At 37.9% G+C, this 21759-nt stretch overlaps 1 protein-coding gene across 2 annotated transcripts in view; it reads left to right on the top strand.

The window, feature by feature from the left end:
- The first annotated feature begins 4611 nt into the window (after positions 1-4611).
- Positions 4612-21759, top strand: part of SDK1 (sidekick cell adhesion molecule 1) — a 417916-nt gene continuing 400768 nt past the window's right edge. Inside the window, exons 1-2 of one of the 2 annotated variants that reach the window (XM_075058380.1) lie at positions 4612-4713; positions 5156-6546. In XM_075058380.1, the coding sequence (XP_074914481.1) occupies positions 6075-6546 (472 nt within the window). In that variant the 5' untranslated portion in view covers positions 4612-4713; positions 5156-6074. Of the gene's footprint in view, positions 4714-4830; positions 6547-21759 lie in introns of those variants that run through there. The other variant, XM_075058379.1, reaches the window with a different exon arrangement.

Raw genomic sequence — 21759 nt, 5'->3', positions numbered from 1 at the left:
AGACATTGTCCATATCAGCTTAACTGTATTTGAACACAAACACAGCTGTGCTACAGCTCTATCAGGATAGCTCTTCGACTCATAAAAGCCATGAAACATACATTTCAATGTATTCACTCTGCCCTCAACTTTTACCGCTGTGCCTTAGAACTGTACCTTGTCTGTTCCTGGACTCCTAAGCACAACCATATTAACCAGCAAATGAAGGCATTTAAGTCTGAATTTGCTAGCATTTCTAAATTTAAAGTCAGACCTAACAGGTGTATAAATCTAATTCTAATTTCTTTTATGTAAATTCAAACCACATGGAGAAAACAAAAATCTGTCATTCTGTTTGTTTTGGGGCTTTATAACTGACACCATATTAAGTTATTTAAGTCCAATAAAATTTAACGGGAGTTATTCTTGTTCTTGCAACAGTGTTCACTGCAGAAGATACTTCCAGAAGTGTGGTGAAGTCATTGTTTAATGTCTCCCCTGAGACTTCCAGCTATGTAATGTGATATTTTTTTTCCTCTCTTCCAATGTTTATTATTGATGTAGAAGCACATTTACACCATAAAAGCAAAGCAGCTGGCCAGCGACCCTTGGGAATATACCCTTGTTAAGGAAGATTTTAGCCCCCTCCCAATAGTTTACTGCATTCAGGTTGATTTAGTATGCTGAAAAACAATCCCATTTGAAAGTAAGTTACTTTCTACTCACATACTCATTGTTTTCTAAAGCTCTGTCCCTCCTGGGAGAAAAGGAAAGGCAATATAAAAATCTTCTGGGACAATCATGTAGTAGTCAATGCAATCGCTTGCCCTAAGTTTTACACTTTAAGTTTTTGAGTGAAGGAAAATGGAAGTGCAGGAACAAACCACAGAACGGTGTTTTCAGGGTACGCACACGATTTATGCCTTCTGTAGGAAAGCCTTCTATCCAAGGAATTAGAAATATTAATTGTTCTACATTACTTATGATTAAGATCTTACTAGAATATTACCTTTTAGGTTGCAATAGTATATTATGATTTTGCCTTTTAAAGTGTTCATATCTCTCTTCATTTAATTTTCAAAGTTTTTGGTAAGGGTCCTTTACCAGTTAAATTTTTCAGGTAGAGTAAGTCATCAACCAAGAAAGTGCACTGATGGAAAATACTACACAATACAAAATTAATCAGTGATTTTTTTTTTTTTTTTTTTGGTAGAAGAATGAATTCAAGATAATTACTTGGCTTACAGGACTAAAATAGGCAAGCAAACCATAGCAATTACCTGGTTGAAAAAACTTAGCATTCAGTATAATCTACATCCCAGTTGGTGACTACCCATCAATGACTGCAAGAACCAGAGACTGCATCAGGAGATAAACTAGATCAAAACAACATGCTGCACACCTCTCAAAAAAGTGTATAAAATTATTTGTAAATGAGAACGCTCTCTCTAAAGGACTTTAGCTAACTCCAAATGCTAGAAAGAGTCAATAAGCTATACTCTAGAAGATGTAAAGTCTTGTAAAAGGAAATTAAGAATTAAGGTTGCACAACACTGGTGAGATTTTCCTCTGGAAGTAGTTTCATAATTCCATTTTCTTGCCTAGAAAGCTGCCTTTCATTAAGTGGCCTGTCTTGAGTAGTGGACCCTTCTATTCCTTTTCCTTTTGTCTCATTGTCTCACCACTTATGTAAATAAGTTGTCCCACCATTCTGTACTAATTATAAAAAAGTCTGCAGCCCTAGAAGACTTACCACATTCACACCTCATTGCACAACACAACAGTCATTGGAAAAAAACCCTCTTTTACCTCATTTCCTCCACCTTTAAGTGAAACTAACTACCTTGCTGCTTCTTTTCTTTTACTTACTCTTAAAATTCCTGGAAGCCAATCCCCTCCTTTCTTCTGTCTTTATGAGCATCAGATTTGTTGTTTCTGCTTTTTCAGGTGGGAGAGCTGTTCTCCTACTAGTCTTTCTGCTTCATGTTTAATGGTTTAGTTCCTCGTTACATGCATGCTGGAGGGTGAAGAAGCAAGTAAGGAACAGAGGTACTAAAACGGTGAAATGCTTTTACTAATCTAGATAACAAGACTTCAGTTAATTTTTTTCTGGTTTGAACACTATTAAGTACAGTTATTGCAACCAAGGCAAATAGAAAAAAATCACAACACAAATGTTGTCTTCTGTGACATGTCAAAGGGACATGGTTACTCTTAAAAACTAAGGAAATAACAAACTGAAAACATTTCACCCAATATGTGGAGTTGGCAACTATAAAAGACACTACCATATTTAAATAACTTTTAAAAAGCAAGGCCTGAATGATGAAAATATGTTAGCTTCCTATTCTTGTGTTTGCACACTGAACAGATTTAAAGTGCTACAAGGAAAATGTATTAACTCCAAGAGGAAAGAAGCTTTCACTAAAATTAAACAAGGTAACAGAAATTAGTATTTCTCTTCAGTAGCATCTTGGTTTTAAAATTTAACAGTTTGATAATGATTCTTTCAGCAGACTTTAGACAATGATAACATAACCACTGCAAATTGTCTTCCTTAGAATTTATAAGGAAGCACCGAGTGCTTTCCCCTAGCAATCAAACTGAATTTGAAATCTTAAAACTAAAATTTCCATCAGCAGCCCTATGCTCCTTTGTTAACAGTACTTAAAAAAAAAAAACCCAACCAAATGCACAATTAAATATACTTTCCGTTTCCAGATAAGGTAAATCAGTCCCACCCAAAATTACTAGTTAAATAAAGTTTCTTCATGCTACAGTAAATTAACTGCTATTAATGGCACAATGGGAGTTACAAACAGATTGTTACTTCCGTGAGGTCAGTTCTCAACCCAGCTGAAAACAATCTAGGTTCACTTTGCATTGTTCTCAAAACAGACATATGGAAGGGAAAATCATAAGCACTGGGTCCTGATATCTGTAGATAATTATTCATGTGGTCTACACACACAAAAAAAGGAAAGTGTGACACGAGAGATACAACAGAATTGCTATTTATGCTCTATTGACCACAAGCAAGAGACAGCTCTTGAAGTACAGCTCATGTCTTTTAGTTACTGGGAAAAGATGACAACACGGGAAGAATTTCAGTACAGCAACTTCTAGAGCAACAAGTTTTCACACGCAGGGAAGAAGGAAGGGCAGAACATGGATGTTGTAAACCTCAATAACCTGTTAGATACTACAAGAAATGGGCCCCAGTGTAGGTGAGAACCTGGCAGACAAGATTTACCTGTGAGATACGAAGGGATGGTCAAGACGAAAAACTGAGTGGTTTGCATGGATTTCACGGCTTGGATAGAAGAGGGTGCAACCGAGGAGCATGTGTTACATGCACGGGGCAGACATTGCCACGGAACTAGTAAACACTGTTCACCTGTACTGGGGTGGCGTGGAAACAGTGAAGACGCTTTACCTTTTTTATGCTGTAAAATAACAAAGGCATGAGAAAAAGGTGTTTTCTTGAAAAACGTACCTCAGCTAGAAACCGGTAATGCCAACCGTTAATAATACAAAAAAAATGACCTTGCATTTGATGTGATTATTTCCTACGTTTGCCTGCGTGACTATATCGTAAGAGATAGCTTGTCAAAAAGGGAAAAAGAGCAGCAGCTGGCTGCCAATCTACAACTCAAACATTCGCTAAACTCATTGAATAAAAACAAAAACCCCAAAGCAAGCTCAGAAACTTTACTGCGCTACCAGCCTCGCAGGCTGAATTAAACACAACACGACGAGCAGGAAGGGGGGGGGTGTGTAATTTGCACCTCCGGGCTCCCTGGCTTTGTCATATACCTGCTATTTTCCTCGTTCGCTGACAAAAAGAATAGCCGCCGGCAACGTACAAGCTAAAGCAGCCGCACCCCAGCCTTCCTGGGCGTGCCTGGCGTGCCCCCTGCCAGCGGCAGCAGCCGCCACCACAGCGGCAACGGCAGCGCCTCACAGGCCTAGGGGGCGCAGCGAGCGCGGCGACGCGGGAGAACGTCCCGCCAAGGCGCGCACGCGCGCGGCCGTTAAAGCCGGCGCGGGGACGAGCGGTGACGCGTCCCCTCCAGGCTCGCACGCGCGCGGCCGTTAAAGCTCAGCGCAGGGACGCGGGACGACGTTCCTCTCCCCCCTCCCCGCCCCTCCCGCCTATGCGCGAGCTGCGGGCTCCTGCGCCCCGGCCTCGCGCGCCTGCCGCCCAATCAGCGGCTTGGCTGGAGGCGGTGCTAGCGGACGGCGGACGGCGGGGGGGGGGGCGGGGAGGAGCGTTAGGGCGAACGGCGTTTGAGGCGGCTGCGGGCAGGTCCCGCGCTGGCGGCAGGGCAGTGTGTGTGTGTGCGCGCGCGGGGAGGGGGGGGTGTCTCCTCCTCCGGCGTCTGTGGAGAGCCGGCGGGCAAACCTGTATGGAAATGCCGCCCTGCCGCCCGCTCCTGACAGTTCCACACACATAACCCCCCCCTCCCCATCCAGCAGCTCTCCTCCTCAGCTCCGTGAGAGGATGTTCGTTCCCCCCCTCCCGCCCCCAGACACAGCCCCGTTGAGGTGTAGGTCAGGGGAAGGTGGGACGAGGCGCGGGGTGGGTGTGTGTGGGGAGCCCCGCGGGCTGTGGAGAGGCGTGAGGGGAGACGGGAGGTTGAGCCAGCAGGCGCGGCGGCCGGGGCGGGGAGTGTGTCTGCCGGTTTTGAGGGAGGTGAGAGGGGAGCGAGGACGCGGGGCGGAGACGGCGAGGTAGGCGCCCGGGAGGGATGGCGGGTGAAGTGCGAGTCTGCTGCCAGGGGAGGGTTAAAACCGCGCTGGTGCTGAAGGAGGCGAGAAAAGTTCAGGCTGTCTTTCGGGGAGGGGGGGATGGGGGGGGGGAGCTGACAGGATTTGTGTTTGATCAACTTCGCGCCTAGGTGCTTTGTTTTTAACTTGCGTTTATCCTGGGTGTACTTCTTTTATAACTACTCATATTCTTTCTTTTTAATGAGGGGGGGGAGGGAATCCCCCACGAAACTTTTCCCTTTACGGAAGGCGGGACTGAAACAACACCCGATGCATTGTTTAAATGTAAAACCTTCAGCGCTTTTTTGTTTGGTGGGTGGGTTTTGGTTTTTTTTTTTTTTTTCGGCACGGTTTTATTGCCGCCGCTGCTGCTGTTGTGATAGCGCTTTGCCTCTTGTGTTTACAGCTTCTGTAAGGGAGAGAGGCTCAGAGGAAGAACCAGGATCCCTGGGCTGCATAAACAAGGAAAGCAGGAGTCCATCTAAGCAAAGCTGGAAGGATTTCACCTTGTTGCTGTTTGTTTCGGGAGGTTTTCCCTCCCCCCGCTCCGGACACTAACCAGCTGAGGGTTTGTTTCGTTGCTGCGTCCGTAGCCGGCCAGAAGAAAAGCGCTTTACGTGTTAGAGGTGATTTTTGTCGTGGTCTCCCTGCAAGAAAGAGACCAGCACCAATCTTCGAGGAGGAGGGAGATATGATCAACGGAGGTTTTCCCTACCTCCGGCTGAACGTGAGAGTTCAAGTGACACTGCCGCTGGCCTGTGGCTGACTGACTGCACAGCGAGCTGGAATCACAGCCAGAGCTGCTCAATTTACCTGCTCGAGGACCCTTCAAACCCTTCTATTGACGGTAGAGATTTGTATCCAAAAGAAAATCGGATTAATATAAACTATGCAGAGCTTTGCGGGGATATCTGGAGACTACCCTGTCTGCATGGCTAATCTTGAAATTGTCTGAAATAAATCCTTAGCGCAAGGAATAGCGAGACACTTTCAATTAGGTTTTTTTTTTCCTTGACGCTTTTTTTTTTCCCCCCTTCTACGAGAATTTAACACTTCCATCGCAAGGTTTTTACAGCAGAATGGGACACATGCTGGAAAACTCACCACGCTTCACAAAAATCACAGGGGTAACAGTTTCCATCATCGTTGCGGTATGAAAGGTACTCTTTGGATTGTCTTGGGTTGTCTGCTGGTGGCTAAGATGGATCAGTCTTTCTCTGTTTCTGTTAGCGATGTGCTGAAGGATCCGGATTTACTGAAATACTGACGCCAATAAACTTACTCCCTCTCTGTTGAAGGCATTGGATGTGACAGTGCAGAGAAACATGTGTTTCACATTTCTGACTGGTTGTTTTGGTGCAATCAATACCTCCACAAGAAACATTGACTTAGGTGGCGATTATCATACCGGGAGGCACGCGGAGGGCTGCTTTCGGGTTGCATGCAAAGTGAGCACAAATCAAAGAGTCCGCCGTTCCTGTGAAGTGGGGGCTTCAGTCCCCCCCAAACTCCTGGACAAAGGCAGCGGGCGATGTTCCCAACCCACCACAGAGAGCCCGGCCTCGGGGTGCGGAATGAGCAATGACCAAAGCGCTGTCAGGAGTGGCAGGCAGTCGGATCGGATGGGGATCAGTGAGGCAATAACAGTTGAAAGAAGGGTGGATCGCGAAATTATTGCCCGAAGGAATAGCAGGCGAGGCGGAATGATGATAAAGTTAAACTTCTGTTTCATCTTCTGTCGGGGATGGTGGGCGTTTCTGTTGCTTCAGCTCCACATGTTGCAAGCACTGGCACAAGGTAGGGCTAGAGACATTTTTGTTTATAGAAATGCTGCATCTGCCTTCTAAGAGGAAGGGAATCTCGCTCGGGTACAGAGAAACCCTTTTACTTTACCCTTACCAGAGGTAAACTGCAGAATTCGCACTGAGCTGATGTCGTGTAGGAATGGTCGTTTCTTACACACAATCGTTTCTTTATGGAACAGGGATTTGCAAACTGTACCTACGTGTTTCTCTCCCTTTCTCGTCCTATCCCAACCTCCCACAGAGAATCAAAAGCCCTATGGGGACCCCACCTGCTTTTTTTATTTACTTAAATACGTCCGTACATTTCTGTTCTTTTAGGCAGCAAAAGAGTTAACTGCTGCTTGTGTGTGTGTGTGTTTAAAAACACTGTGCGCTGAGATAAGTTATTAGGAGAAGGGGAGTCATAAATCCGCCGACTAGAACTAAATCAGGCATGTAAATGGAATTCTTTAAACATATGAGTACTATTCTGTGTGAACCTCCGTTCTAGCATTGTTCATTTCTTTTGGATTGCCAAGTAACATTTAGCTGAGACAAAAACTGCAATTGATTCGTATCTGAGCATTTCCACATCAGAGATCCTTGCAGTCAAATGAGTCACTTGTAAACGAAGGGTCAGAGTCGACCAATAGACTTTAAATATCAAGTGTCAGTCACTTTGCATGTAAATTCCCTTCTCAAAAAATTGCCAAATGTAGCTTAATTCTTAATAATCCTTTGACAGAGTAAACAATAAATGGCAGGCAGAAGCATTACAGTTGGCTGCGCCAAATAACAGGCTGAACAAACGCAGCTTTCACTTTCTTTGCTGGATTGAGTTTTATTGCTGTGTGCATTGTCTGGCTGAAGTGGTATGTGTTGGACAATGCAGAACTGTATCGTGTGGGACGATGAGTTAGTTATTAAAAGCGGAAGTTAATACTCTATGAAGGGGAATGGTCTTTGTGTTTTAGTTCTTTGTTTTCAAGTATTTCACAGGGAACAACGGTGCCTTCAGTTTTAATAACTGGATGGGTTTGTGTGTTGAGGAAGAGGGGTTATAAGCCAAGTCTGCTGTAGTTTGTTAGCTCAGGGTATACTACTGTATCCTCAGAAAGTTTGGAGCCGCAGGATACAGAAGAGTTTTAATCAGGTGTTTAATAATGGACTCCACCCTCATAAACCTTTTTCAGTGCTTTGTTTATGCTGTCATTGCTATTCCCAAACTATTTATGCTGAGGCCTGCAAGCCCTAACAGGGTATTGTTATTCTGAAACAAGACATACCTGAAATAATTCCCTCTGCCAATTAGAATTCCCGTAACTTTTTTTCTTTTGGTAGTTGTTGTTGATAGATGCCAACATGATGCTTCATTTTGGAAGACAAATGCTGATGATTCTTGCTGTTTAGATTAAAAACGTAAAAAATTTTCATATAAGGCAGTTTTAAGTGCCAGTGATTCAGGAATCAATTTAGATGCCATGTAAAACAGTTTTCTGTGGTTTAGTAGTAAACTAGCCATAAAAAGTGAATGGAAACTTTTGTTTACCACATAGTATAGAAATTTTTTTCAATAGCATATTTCAGACTGCTAAGCATTTGCAGTAGTATCAGTTTTAGGTAATATATATCGCAGGGGGTTATGTAGTGTTTACGAACTATCCTAAAGTCCTAACACCAAGTTAGTTTTACCCATAAGTATTTAAGAGGGGGAGGGGAAGCGAAGAGAATAAGATACATTATTTCTGAGAAATATTGGTGCAGATAAAGGCATAGAGTTTAGAAGACATTAAGCAATGAAACATAAAACAATTATATAATGCAGAAACAAAATACGTTTTTATTTTTATATAATGCAGAAAACGCAAATTACAGTTAGTCCTCTAAAAATTCTTCAATACATAAACCAGCATGGAGGTCTTAATGCAGAGTGCTTCTATTAGGTTTTCACAAAATTTGTATTCATTTATAACTTACGATTCTTTTGCACTCTGAATTCTAATGGATTCTAATACATTCATAATTTCTATGCAAAAATTTACCTTAGAGAGAAGATGACAGTTTTTTATAAAAGTCCTTGATGAAAATGGAAATTCTGCTACAGCCCACAGAAAGTTTTTAATGGAATGATGTGGTCATACGCATGAGAGAATTACATGACTCCAGTGATAAAAAAATGAACATTCTAAATATATGGGCCATGGCTATTTTGGATGAATCATAATACTATGCTATAACCAGCTAATGTTTCTATAATAACTATTTCAGCATTGAAGAAATATTTCAGGCATCCTGAAATGCAGGTTCTTAGTTCATAGGAAACAGATTAGATAAAGTCGTTGAGATAAAGTATTTTATACTGTAAAGTGAATGGAAGAAAAGGTTTTCAACTGCCAACAGGTTGGTTGAGTATTCTCTAGACTTGAATGATCATCCATGTAAAAGCAGAACTAGAGGCAGACTGTAGATAAAACAACTTGTAAATTCATTTTGTAGTTAGCTTTTCTGTCTTCTGGTAGTTGTGGTACGTAATTAGATGTAACAATTTATTTGATTTCTTTTTCCTTTTCAAAGTGAATTTAATTCTTATGAAACATACAGTGGTTTATTGTACTGAATAATCAAGTATTTTCTTTGAACCTTAGTATTGTTAGTGCAGACCTTCTTGTTATGGGAGTGGTTTTTCTGGGTGGAAGAAACATAGAGATGACAAAGGTTGTGGCCTGTCCTATGAATGTAGCCTAGAGTGGTACTCCAGCTTCTGTAATGGCTGCAGATCTGCATAAATGCCATTCAGACTATATGTGTGTCTCACCCGGCTTGCTACATTGGCCCATCTGTGAATGGGAAGCTTGTCAGAAAAATTAACCTGTAAGAGTCTGAAAACTGTTGCACATTTCTTTGTTTACTCCGTTCTTCATGCCTGCTAGCCTCTGCCATGATGCCTCTTTTCATGGCATTTTTGTTAAATTTGAGTATTAGGTGCTAGTTAGCCTCAAGTCATTGTGTGTCATCAAATAGTGATGAGATGCTAATTGATAATCGCTATAATTATCAAATTAGAATTTGCAAGGTGATGGTAGAAGTGAATCATTTCGACACAGTAACTACTGAGAAGAATGTTATCCTGCAGTGACCTCTAGCTCAGTGGTCTAGCATGCCTGGGCATAGTCCTGTTGAATACATAGGGCTCGTTGCAGGATTGGAATTTATTAGTTAGGTGAGAGATTAACAAACACTGTTGTCTACTGAGGTACAAAATGTTTACTAAAATACCAGAATATTTGTATGGAAATGGAAAAATTCTGCTTATTTAAACAGGCTGGAAGTTGCTAGAGGCTACTCCACATGCATCTTAATGAATTTCAGTACCCTCCCAATGTCTTACTTTTGTTGAAGAGTGAAACAATACTTAGAAAATATACTTCTTCGGATTGATGGCTGTTGTTCAGAATGATTTTAAAATAAATAAAAGCAGTGCAAAGCTTTAAGCTTCTCCTACAGGAGATAGGTATCTTTAAATATTAAGAAAGAGAAGCTTGTCTGATTTTTCTTAGTTTTACAGCAATGGAAGTGTACTCTTTTTATGCTACTTGATCAAATCTGTAATTCAGAATCCTACATGTACCTGAATGTGCATTTAAGGTGATATTGATATCTATTATGCTTTGACAGAAGCCGTGACATGGAAGATAGAAGAAAATATTTCTGGGGCCCAACTTTTTTAATTCAAATATTTGATCTGGTGTAACTTACAAATATGCTAAGTGTAGGAAGCATTTTCAAGCAAATTTCAAATTGCATTAGATGCAGACATGATAAGCAACTTGTATAGAGTATTTAGTTGTTGGAAGGACAAAGAGACGGTTAAATGTGAGGGCAATACTTACTGGAGAGTGAAAAGCATTCTGAATTAAATGTAGAATGATGCATTTCTAATTCCAAAAGATTCTGTTACTGTTTATTGGAAACTCATAAATTTGTATTGGATTTACCTCTTGTGTTCCCTTTCTTTAGATGAACATCTTAAGTATGTTTTGGTTTTTAAACAGGTGAATTCTTTGTGTATATAATTATAACAAAAAATTGATTTGGAGGGGTAGATACAAGCCTACTCTAAATAGAAATGGGGTGGAGACAGTTGGCTTTTTCTGTGGCCATATCATGTGACTTCCAACTCTTTCTACTGTTGTAAATCTATGTTTGGTTTATATGCTTATGTTTTGCTGAAAAATGACTTCTCAAGACTTCTCAAAGCAAGTTCAAAGAGATATGTATATCTATCTATTAACATCTTAAGTACAGAGTTTCCGATAGTTTCTTGAGATTGCAGTAATATTAGAGGTGAAGCAAGACTGTATGTAATAGGTGTTTATCAATGTTGTTTTCATGCACTACCAGAAGATGCTTAGACCAGGAATGACCTAGGTACGGGGAGAGAGGTTGTGGCAGTTATGCTGTGTGACTTTTCACATCACTTCAGAAGAATGGAAGGGAATCCGTGTCCATGGCTCATAGTCCTTGAAAGGTTGTTCTGGAAGGTTCTGTCATCTCTGTGCATAGTCATATATTTTGAATAACAAAGACAAATATTGGCTAATATTTTAAAGATTGTCTGACTGATTAAACAAACCACAGAAATTTTAATAAACAATCTTAAAGTGAATTATTAGGAAGCTTTTAAGTGAAGGGCTTGGGCTTTTGTATGTCTCAGAGGGATTTGGTGGTGGTGGTGTTTTATTGTTCTTACCAGCACATACATACAAGTCTTGAACACACTCTTGATTAAAATAAAAGATGTTAATGCATTTAGCAACTTTGTATACAGTTTTACCTGAGCATCACTTTCTGAATGGACTTGTTATTTGGTTCACTTGAACCTTTTTGCTGTAATGAATCTGTGGGCAGACTACAGGCAATTAGATTCCTCGTGGAGCAAAATCTTGTTCATGCTGACTGAGTTCATTGCAGAAGTAGACCTTTCTTTCTCCCTCTGCATATGTACCTACACAATATGTATTTAAATAGTTTTTAATGAACAAATTGATGATTTGTTGGTCTTTTCAAAATTGTGTTTTCTTGAAGTTGTAATATATAAACTAGAATAATTCTTGTAAGATTTGTGCAGAGATTAGAAAATGCCAGAACTAAGGTAGCTTGTGCATCTTTAATCTGAATTCTTTATGCATCTGCATTATGATTAAATTTAAATTGACACATATTATTTTACTCTCTACATTAGTCAGAAATAAGACCGAATACTGCTCGTTGATAAGTTTTTCAGTATTTTGTTTTCTTGTCAGTGCTTGGCTACATCTTTCATTTCTTCAAATCTTTTAAATTCAGCACAAGACAACTTTTGTGTGGACTAAAGGAAGAACTGTTAGCAGCTATAGTGTGGCACTGGATTAGACTACTTACAGTTATTACAGCTGGAAAGCAGGTGATTGGTGAGACTTGTTTTCTATTTCTGACTATTGAGTGAGTATTTTCTAGTGAATAAAGACTCTTCGCTCCATGTGCCTCAAAGATGACCCTTCACCACCCATATAGCTCATGCAGAACAAAAATACAACTCCATGAAAGGTCTGTTCCTGAAGAAATTGGGGTTGCTGGAGTTATTTCTGTCTGTGCTGATGTTGGTCTTGTTACAGACTATTTCAGACAATTTCATAATTTCCATTCCCTAGGACTCTTCTGATAAGTGGACTCACATGTAGCCTAGTTAAATTTATTAAATTGGAGGTGTTTAGTAGTTGGCATGTTTTCTTATGGGAAGTGTATTGTTTTCTCAGTTTATTGGTTATAAATAGGTGTTAAATAGATGCGATGAATTTTTTTTTCATGTAAGTAAACCTTCCCTCTTCCTTTATGCACATGGTTGTTGAAATGTCATGGCCCTGGAACTTCCAATAGGTTCTGCAGGAATTAGTTCATGTAGCACTTGGAGGTCTGAGCTTAAGGGGTTACATGGCCTAGAAGGGAAGAACCTTTTATTTTAATGTGCATACTAACTTAATTAGTTAGCTTCTAGACACACATGGTATTTGTATACTGTATCTTGAGCATTAGTGTTTTTGGTTTACTAAGGGTTATTTTTTGTTCTGCCCTTGCTAAGAAAAATAATAAATCTGTTACTAGAATATATACTAGTCTGCTGTTAATCATATGTTTTATCTGTGAAATTTCCCTGAGGTGTAAGACAAATGACACCCTCACTAATACTGAAAATGTAGATCTAGGCCTTTTAAGGGAAGTGTTTTTAAAGTTAATTTTCAGCTGTTCAGCTCCCTGAACTAGCTCAAACTGGGGTCACACAAGCATCAGGGACAAAGCAAAAGAGGTGATGGGAATGCATGGCCAGAGGGCATGACCCTGGCAGCCATCACTAAGATCAGTTTAAATTCTTAAGGAGTTTTCAGACTCAGACAAAACACAAGGGAATGTACACTGCCTAACTTCTTACAAACAGGTGGAGGCTGCTGTTCCTGGGTAGAAAATAGAAAGGTTAGTGCCTTTATAAAGGAGTGGTTTAGAAGACTTAACTTTGGATTTTTTCTCTGAAAGACCCTTTCAGTGAGTTTACCCTCTGTTAGATGGAGTCTTACTAAAGTCTTCCTAACCTAAGCTTGTAAGGTAAGTGCTAAAGTTAGGTAATATGAATATTCCCCTTAATCCCCATATATCTCAATTCTCAAGACTGATAATGGGAATAATATTTTTTTTCCTTAAAAAAAAACAAAAACAAAACTGTAACTTAAGTTGCAAATTCCACAGGTATGACTTCTTAACATTTGTATCTAATAGGCAGATTCAGCAGGTAAAAATGGTGGTATGAGTTCCAACAACTCTCATAAAAGGAAGTCTTTAACACCACTTTATGCAAAATGTGGAAGTGGATTGTACAATCTTATGTCACACCATCTAGATAACTTTTGAAGTGTCATTTTTGATAAGTGATAACGCATTTGCGGTTTTTAAGCAGATAACTTGAATCTTTAATCCTTTTTTTCACATTTCTATGCTCTATTGCTGCAGCCTGAAGAGAAGGTTGATTCTGGTAGATAAATCATTGTCCCTTAGGTCTCTTTAAACCACTTTATGGTCTTTCAAGACATAAGCCATATATTTTTCTAATAAACTCCTAGGTCTAACAAGTTATCTAAAAAATAATTTGTTGGGTATAGCCCTTTTGGACCAGAAAGTAGACAATAATGATACATAGCTCCAGTACATGTTGCCAAAATAGTCCCACATTGATTCCAGGCTGAAATTGAAGTTTGTAACTCATTATTACACAAAAAATCGGAAGATCTGGTAGACACTACTTTCATCCTCAGATTCATATTTGTCTAACTTTCTATATTTATTAGCTAAGAATGTTGTGGCTTTGATAGGTGTTTTTGGCATTGAGTTCATAGGACATTTACTCAGTAGCAATGCTACCTTTTAAGGGAAGGTACTAAGAAAACAATGGAACTATAATGCAAATATTTCAAATGTTCAGACGTTTAGAAAAAATGCATTTTGTTATACTGGCACTGTTTGCTCATCTAATATTTGTGTCATTACTATCTTGCACATTGGGGAGTGTTCCTTGTTTCTTATTTCTTATCTGTCCAGAAGTGCAAAGGACATTCATGACTAAATACTTCTGAAATAACTAAATGGTACGTGGTGATTGGGAAAGAAATATATGGTGCTATGCCATACTTGTAATTCAAAAATAATACATTTATCATAACATGACACATGGCAAATGATACACTGCTGTAGTGTTGAAGTGGGTGGGAGGAGGTAAGGGTAATTCTCTGTCAGTATTTCTAAATGTGTGTACTGATTAGCATAATTTTAAGTCCTCTTGAATCTGTGCATGTAGAGGTACAACTAACTTTTCTTGCAGATCGTTTGGGACTCTTTTCTTTCCTTCAGTATCAAGAAGTTGAATAAACTCAGATTCTAACTTATCACGCTAAAGTAACATTTGCAAAATAGCACCCTTGTGCTTTCTTCCCTGCTGTCCCTATTGTTTAGGAGAAACTCTTTGTCTGTGAACAAATGCGTCCTTTAAAGTCTTCAAGAACTCTTTTTTTTTTTTTTTCCCTATGATGCGTAAAAAACCCTTTTACAGTAGCCTACCTGAAAATGCACTGGAAATGCTGTTGTCCCATGATGAAGACTGTCTCATTGTTTGCATGTATGCCCATCTGTGTGTCTCACTGTTGTCCTCTATTTGCTTTATCTTTTTGTCCCAGGTTGATAGAGCCTCTACAACAATGTGCTTCTGGTCTCTGATTATTGCTCCTACATGCTATTGTAATACAAATAATGCCTACTGTTAATAAAAGGCTGAGGTGATAGTTTAAAACCCCTGATTCTATATGTGAAATGTAGAACGGATTCCTTAGTTATCCTCTAACTGGACACAGAATAGCTTTTCTAGGACACTTGTATTATCTGAAGCAGGGCTTTTATTGTGCTGGAAGACCTTGTTCACAACAGATAATCGGAAAGATTGTTTAACGGTAGATAATCCCAGGCATTGTTTTTCAAAAATGTTACATAAGAGGCAAGAGATCAAGAATAGTAACTCCTGTGTTTCTCCTTTTGCTATTTTTATTGCCATGAAGAAGTTAGATTTGTTTTTGAAGAGGGAGTAACTTCTTAAAACCATTTTAATACATGCCACTTCAAACACCATATTTTAAGGTAAATGCTATCAACTAATTTTCCATTTCCCTTTAGAATTATTTTTTAATAAACATAACTAGTTGCTTCTTTATCTCGAGTAACATCGGACATGTCTTAAATAGAGAAAAATATGTGGATCATTGTTAAATTCATTTCCTGCATTGGCATGTGCAGCCATAATTTTAAAAATAACATATTTTAAAAAGAAAATAATATCCTAGTTATCATAAACTTTTTTTTTTTAAGTTCTGTGCTATCTTTTCTCTTGGAACTAGCATGCAAGATTCTTAGCTTTTAAGAACTACTGAGAGGTCTGTGGGTTTTTTTTTCCTCTTGAAAATAATACATATTTTAGATAGTAACTTCTTGAAATTTGTAGACTGAGAAAAGGTGTTTCCTATTCACAGAGCCTGATCATGCTAGTGCTCATTATCCATACAACAAGGCTAAAATTTCACTTTTAATTGTTTCTGTTCATGGAAATGGGAGAATAAGTTAATTGATTCTACCTTACTTCAATTAACAAAATAGGCTGGTGATGCTATTGTTTAATGAAGTCATCAGCAGAAAAATTTCAGGTGACTCTGAGGATAAATCTCCCATTTATCCACAAGTTTGAAGTATCAACGAGTAACAGAGCAAGGTAGATTTCATACCTGTGCATTTTGAAAATTTGAAGTCATTTATGTAGTACCTAACATCTTTCCTCAAGTTCTTCTATACTAGTGTTGATAGCAATCTTCCTCAGATTTAATTATTTTCATTATATATGATTTATTATTAGCACTTAATGGGTCAAATATTTATGCATATTTTTCTGAATCTTTAGTTGAGAATTTTGAGTTAATGACAGTCATGTCAAACTCAAAAGTTTTCAGTGCTGGTAATTCAATGTTACATTCACTATGTAAGTGTATCATAATTAAAATGATGCCATGTCAATCCCATTCACATTTCTCATGAATATAGTTTTCAGCTTTTGTATACTGGGTATAGCTATGTCTTCTGCTACCCAAAACCTGAACAGACATATTTATGGCATGCTGGTTTCAATAAAAATCTGAAATGTTAACTATTGTGCCTGTTAAAATTTGAAGAGTACAAATCTTATTAATTCTGTTACAGAAATCCAGGTAAGATCTAAAACTTAATTTTTTGACATTTTCAAATTGTTGAGCTCCACTAAAAAAAAAAATTAGTGGAGCAGCCAGTGAGAAAATGTAAGGTGGCTCTACAAATGGACCATGCTTATCTCATGGGCAGAGATGGATACTTTTCATCTATAACAATGCAGAATAGAAGCTTGATGACTGCAAAATAGCTTTCACCAACAAATGTGGTATCACTTTCACCCTAAATGCTTTTTGACTGAAGAGAGACATAAAACTTTTTCCAATTTATTTTATACATTTGACATTATGCTGAATGCATCTGTTTTAGTATTTCCTTTCTATAGGCAATTTCCTCTATAAGTTGGCAGTCAGTGAGAAGAGACATAAACACAACTAAACCACAACTAAAACACAGGCAAACAAAACTAAAAACTGTCAGCAGTGGAAGCTGTAGGCAGATAGAGCTTTTAAAATTACCTCAGAAACAGTGGTGGCTTTCCCTAAGTGGCTGAGTCCAAGTGGGCTCAATGAAGGAAGGATATTCTTTGGTCTAGGTTCTACTCTTGCTAAGTAGGATTGTGTTTTCATCGCCCTTTAAATTGTTAGTTTCATTGTGATAGTTAATCAAGGATTAAATCAAAGATCAGTAAGTAGGAGTTATGTTTGTATACTTACAAATGACAAAATACAAAAGCTTTCACCTGTGTTGGCAAGTACAGTAATAAAGGGAAGTGATTTATCAGTATGAATTGGTGGCAGGTGAATTAGGAGATAGTATTTTTAATCTTCTAATTTTATTCTGTGGCTTGGTTACATCAGTGCCAGTGTAAACTCTTCAGCTTCTGAAAAACCTCTCCGCTAGGGTATATTCTGATCTTACCTAAAGTTACATCCCCAGAAGTTTTCAATCATCATGTGCTAGTGCAGCTGGGTAATAACAAAAAGCTTAGCTCCTCTTGATCACTTAGCTGACTTGGCAAACAAAAGAAAAGAGTAACTGTCAGTTTGTGCTTGTGCAGTCTGGTCAAAAAGAGTTATTAGGTTAATAAATGATCAGTGATATTATTTAATATCTGTCCTGATGGTTTAATGCAAATGAGGTCAAAGTTTTCATATTGTATATAAAAAATACAGTGCTGAGTATTTTTGGACTTCCACACTTGCATATGAACAAATGTTCTTACTTATAAGAACAATTCTTACAAGAATTCTTAGTGTTCTAAATATCTTTCTGTAGAGCTGCTGGACATTATAAATACTGATAAACCAGCTTTTGTGCAAATGTTCACTATAGCGGAGTAACTGTTAGCTGTCAGTTAATTAGAATTAATGGCATAACTACTCATGTTTACTTGAAATTCATTGCAGCATGAAGTGATTAGGTATTGGTGCTTTGGTAAATTATGGCATATTGCACATTTTTTATAACTACTTAGTGAGTGTTGGTGTTGGGCACGTGCAATGCATCTAGTTGTCACTCACACTTGAGTTGAATTTAATTAACATCCATATCTGTGTGTTTACCAGAAGAGTTCTGTTGGAACTATTAACATGTGACAAAGACAGTGGATATTACCTAACTTGTGAAAGAAAGAAAATGTTTGCTGTTGTTTATTACAAGACCAGATACAGTGCTGTTCTAAGGATGTGACTGCCTTGACTGAAAGAGCTCCCCAAACCAGTACTAGAGTTGCCAGATACGGGTTTCTCATAATTCAGTCAAATCTTATATACTGTGTGAAAGGCAAATGTTGATTTCATACCTATTTGCAGCTCTCAGTCACTTGTCCAGACATCCAACAGCCTCAGCTGCCTTGAAATTCTGGAAAAATGGCTACATGCTGAGTAAACTGTGTGTATGCATGCTTGGTCATATGCTGCATAAAGGCAAATAAAACACAAGACATAGCTATTCAGAGCTTATGTAGTAAGCTGACAAGTAGAATTTACTGTACATATGAAGAACTGTCCATAGTGATTGATATGTTGGGGATTTTTGAAGCCTTCAGTGTGTTCAAGCCCTCTGAAGTCCTATACTGATGCTGGTCAGAAGTTCTTTTACTTTTCTGTTTTTTGTAGACAAAGTATTACATCTACATAGAAAGAAATTTTAAATTAACATATAATTATTAGACATATTAGTGCTTTGCATAATTATATTTTCCAAAATTACGTTTTAATGCCTCTGCCCTGTTTTTAATAACTCTTTTTTAAACAGGTTATTTTAACATATCTGAAAGAATGTTTTGTGTCATTTGGCATTGAGTTAAATAATTGCACCCTTATAGTGTTCAGAACTGTGACCCTCAGGGTGCAGTATAAGAAGGAAAATATTGTTCTAGCAATAATTTCCACTCTTAGTTCCTTCTTCCCTACTCAGTTGCCTTCACCTGCTCCTCTAAATTTTGCTGGCAGAAGCAATGGAGTGATAAAGCAAAGAAAAAAACCATGGAGGTAAGCTACAGAAATAGTATGAATAGTGCCCAGCCTTAACTAAGGCCATCTAACAACATCTCAGTTTTTAAAACACTCATTTTAGAGGCCTCCTCCTTCCTTTTGTAAGGTTTATTTGTTCTCATGTCACATAAATGTATCAAAATCCATTTTAAAATGCTTCTGATATTTTAAGTCTAAACTTTTAACTTTGTACAGTGTTTGAGTTTTAAAAAACTCATTCTGCTATGTGCAGTCAATCCATGTTTATTTATATAGACCTTTCAAAGTTCCCCCCCCAAAAAATTATCTGGCTATTCATTTTCTTTATATTAGAGAAAAATCAGAATATATTTTAAGAATTTTAGCTTCACATTTAGATCATATTTGTTGCTGTTAAACACATAATATTCCTTTATAATCTTTCTTAGTTGTCTGAAACTATGTGAAAACAATGATATTGAAGTAATTATCTAAAATGTTGTGACCTTAATAAACATTTAAGATGCTGTTCTTAGGCCAAATGACATACAACAGGGAGGAATATTTCTTTTTTTGTTTCAGATAGAGACATTAATATCAATATTTTGTGTTTTGTGTGATGCTGTAATTTACTGGAGAGTGGTATAAAATTAATTTTTGTGATTTAAATGCATATATTGCTGAATTTCAGATTTCTAAGCATAATTTGTATTTATGACTGCATCTAAATGTAGTTTCATTTCGTACCTTCTATATTGACTGAGAGAAACTGTATGAAATGGCATGATCTTAAATGGAGATCTCGAATCTCATAAATCTGCATTGTGAAATGTAATCATGTTAGAGTCAAAATACTTGTGGTTATTCAATTATTTAGTTGTGCTTTTTCATATCACTGTGTGTGCAGCAGTTCTGTCAGAAACAAAGAGTTTGGATCTTTCAGACATACTATCTTTGAAGAAACAGCTAAAGGCAACAGGTTTCAAGCTCTTTGAAACCTTTGCTCTTTGAGTTCTTGGTAAAGGATAGTCTATCATCACTATTGGTCATTTATTAAGTGTGCTTCTAAATTTGTGGGGAAAAACAATGAAGTCCATTATTACATAGTCACGTAGCACAAAAAGGTCTTTTTTTTTTCCCTTATATAGTGTACATGTCAGTTATTAGGCTAATTACAGTCCTTTCTAGAAAAAACAGCATCCCATATTTCCAGAGCTTTCCCTTACCCCTGATCCTTTTTTTCACCTGCCTTTTTTTCTTTTTTGTGTTGTTGTTGTTGTGGTGTTGGGTTTTTTTTATACCTACTGCAGGGACTTTTATTAGCAGAAAGGATGTCCTGTGTGGGAGACAACAGAGATACTGCATAAATGGCTTTTTCCACACTGGAAGATGAAGGATCTTTCTTGAGTTCTTATCTATAAATTCCTGACACTGTCCATCTGGACAGAGAATAGAATACATACCTCAAACTGTAAGTTACAGGGAAAAAAAGTTCAATAGGAAAACCAGCTAAAAGGTGCTGGCTCTTGCAGAGGGTTTTCTTAGAGCAGAAGGTCGTCTTAGAGCAACAATCTCTGGGGACTCCAGAGGGGTAGAGCTCTGCTGTAATCCTGAAGCCTATGCAGTTAAGTCTCTCGCCCTTCAGCGTCTCGGGTTTCAGTTAGTCTAACCCGTTTATCAAAATGAACATCGAACCTTTGTATCTGCATGTAAGCCACAAGTTTCTGCACATCAAACAAGGATTACTGTTGTGATACTTAAGTATGGCACATTCCATCACTTTTTCGAAAAGGATATTTACTTACCAAACATGGTCTTCTGGATCCCCTCTGATCTGTGTTGTTTATAAGACTGGAGATAGGTAGAAGAGTTTTATTTGATTACTGTGATTACAGTGGTAGAGAAATCCTTTGTGATTTATCTTCTTTAGTGCCTTGATGGCTGTTTCACCATCTTGGATCCTATTTCTCTTCATGCATCATCCACAGAATTGTTCTCAACAATTAACCTATGCAAACTCTTCCAAGGCAAAATAATCGGAGCAAGTGCTGGTGAAGCACTTGCACGGTATCAATATTGCATTGCTACTGCAAATACTTATTCATTCATTCACTTTTTGTATCCATTTGACAATATGACATCATTTAAGGGAAGAAAAATTGATTTTAATAAGCATATTTCTGTATTACTTATCAGCTATTTAGGGAAATTAAAATACTTTCTTACCTATGAATAGTAGGTTGAAAGAACTGTGCAACAAAAATACTCTTGTAGCTGTACTGCTTACTTCCTGGAAACTACCCTATTAATTCTACTACAGATTATTAGTAGTGCATCATAAAGTGTGTATGAAGACGAGATTACTCTCAGTCTAAGTGAAGAAAATTACAAAGACAGGAAAACCAAACCTTTGCAGATGGTTTGATCAGAGTTTACTAGAGCCTTTATTATGTTGACTACTTCATATGGCAATGTTAATAATATAAAAATCTGCTACTCACAGCTTTGGATTCTTAAAATGAATGCCTTAGTAATGGGAAAAATTGGCCTCATCATCAAAAGGAGTTTTATAATTTTTTTGGTACTTTTAATTATTAATCTAAAGTTACTTTTAGTAATTTTTCACATTTTGAAAATTTTGTTAGAGAATTGTAACAATTTTTTGTGAAGATTCTTGTATAAAAAAATATGTTCCTACTAGGCAAAATATATATTTCAGTTTCCTCTGGCAAGCTATTTTGATATTGATGTTAAATTGGCTTAGCTAAATTAATATATTATCACCAAAGGCAACATAACAAAATACATGTAGAATACATTGAAGTACATGTTAGTCCATCAGCTTTGTCTCCAGGAGGTAGGCAAATATTATTCTGACTTTATTGCTGCTTTGAGAGTTAATGACCATAATAAAGGTAAGTATAGCTTGCTAATTATCCATTAGCTTTGTTTTTAATAACAATTTGCATATTGGTCTTCTGCTAAAAACACATGCTTTTAATTGTTCA

This window comes from Buteo buteo, chromosome 27, assembly GCF_964188355.1.
Source record: "Buteo buteo chromosome 27, bButBut1.hap1.1, whole genome shotgun sequence".
Classification (NCBI taxonomy): domain Eukaryota; kingdom Metazoa; phylum Chordata; class Aves; order Accipitriformes; family Accipitridae; genus Buteo; species Buteo buteo.
The sequence above is the reverse complement of the archived record's forward strand: the minus strand, read 5'-3'. Positions and strand labels throughout refer to the sequence as shown.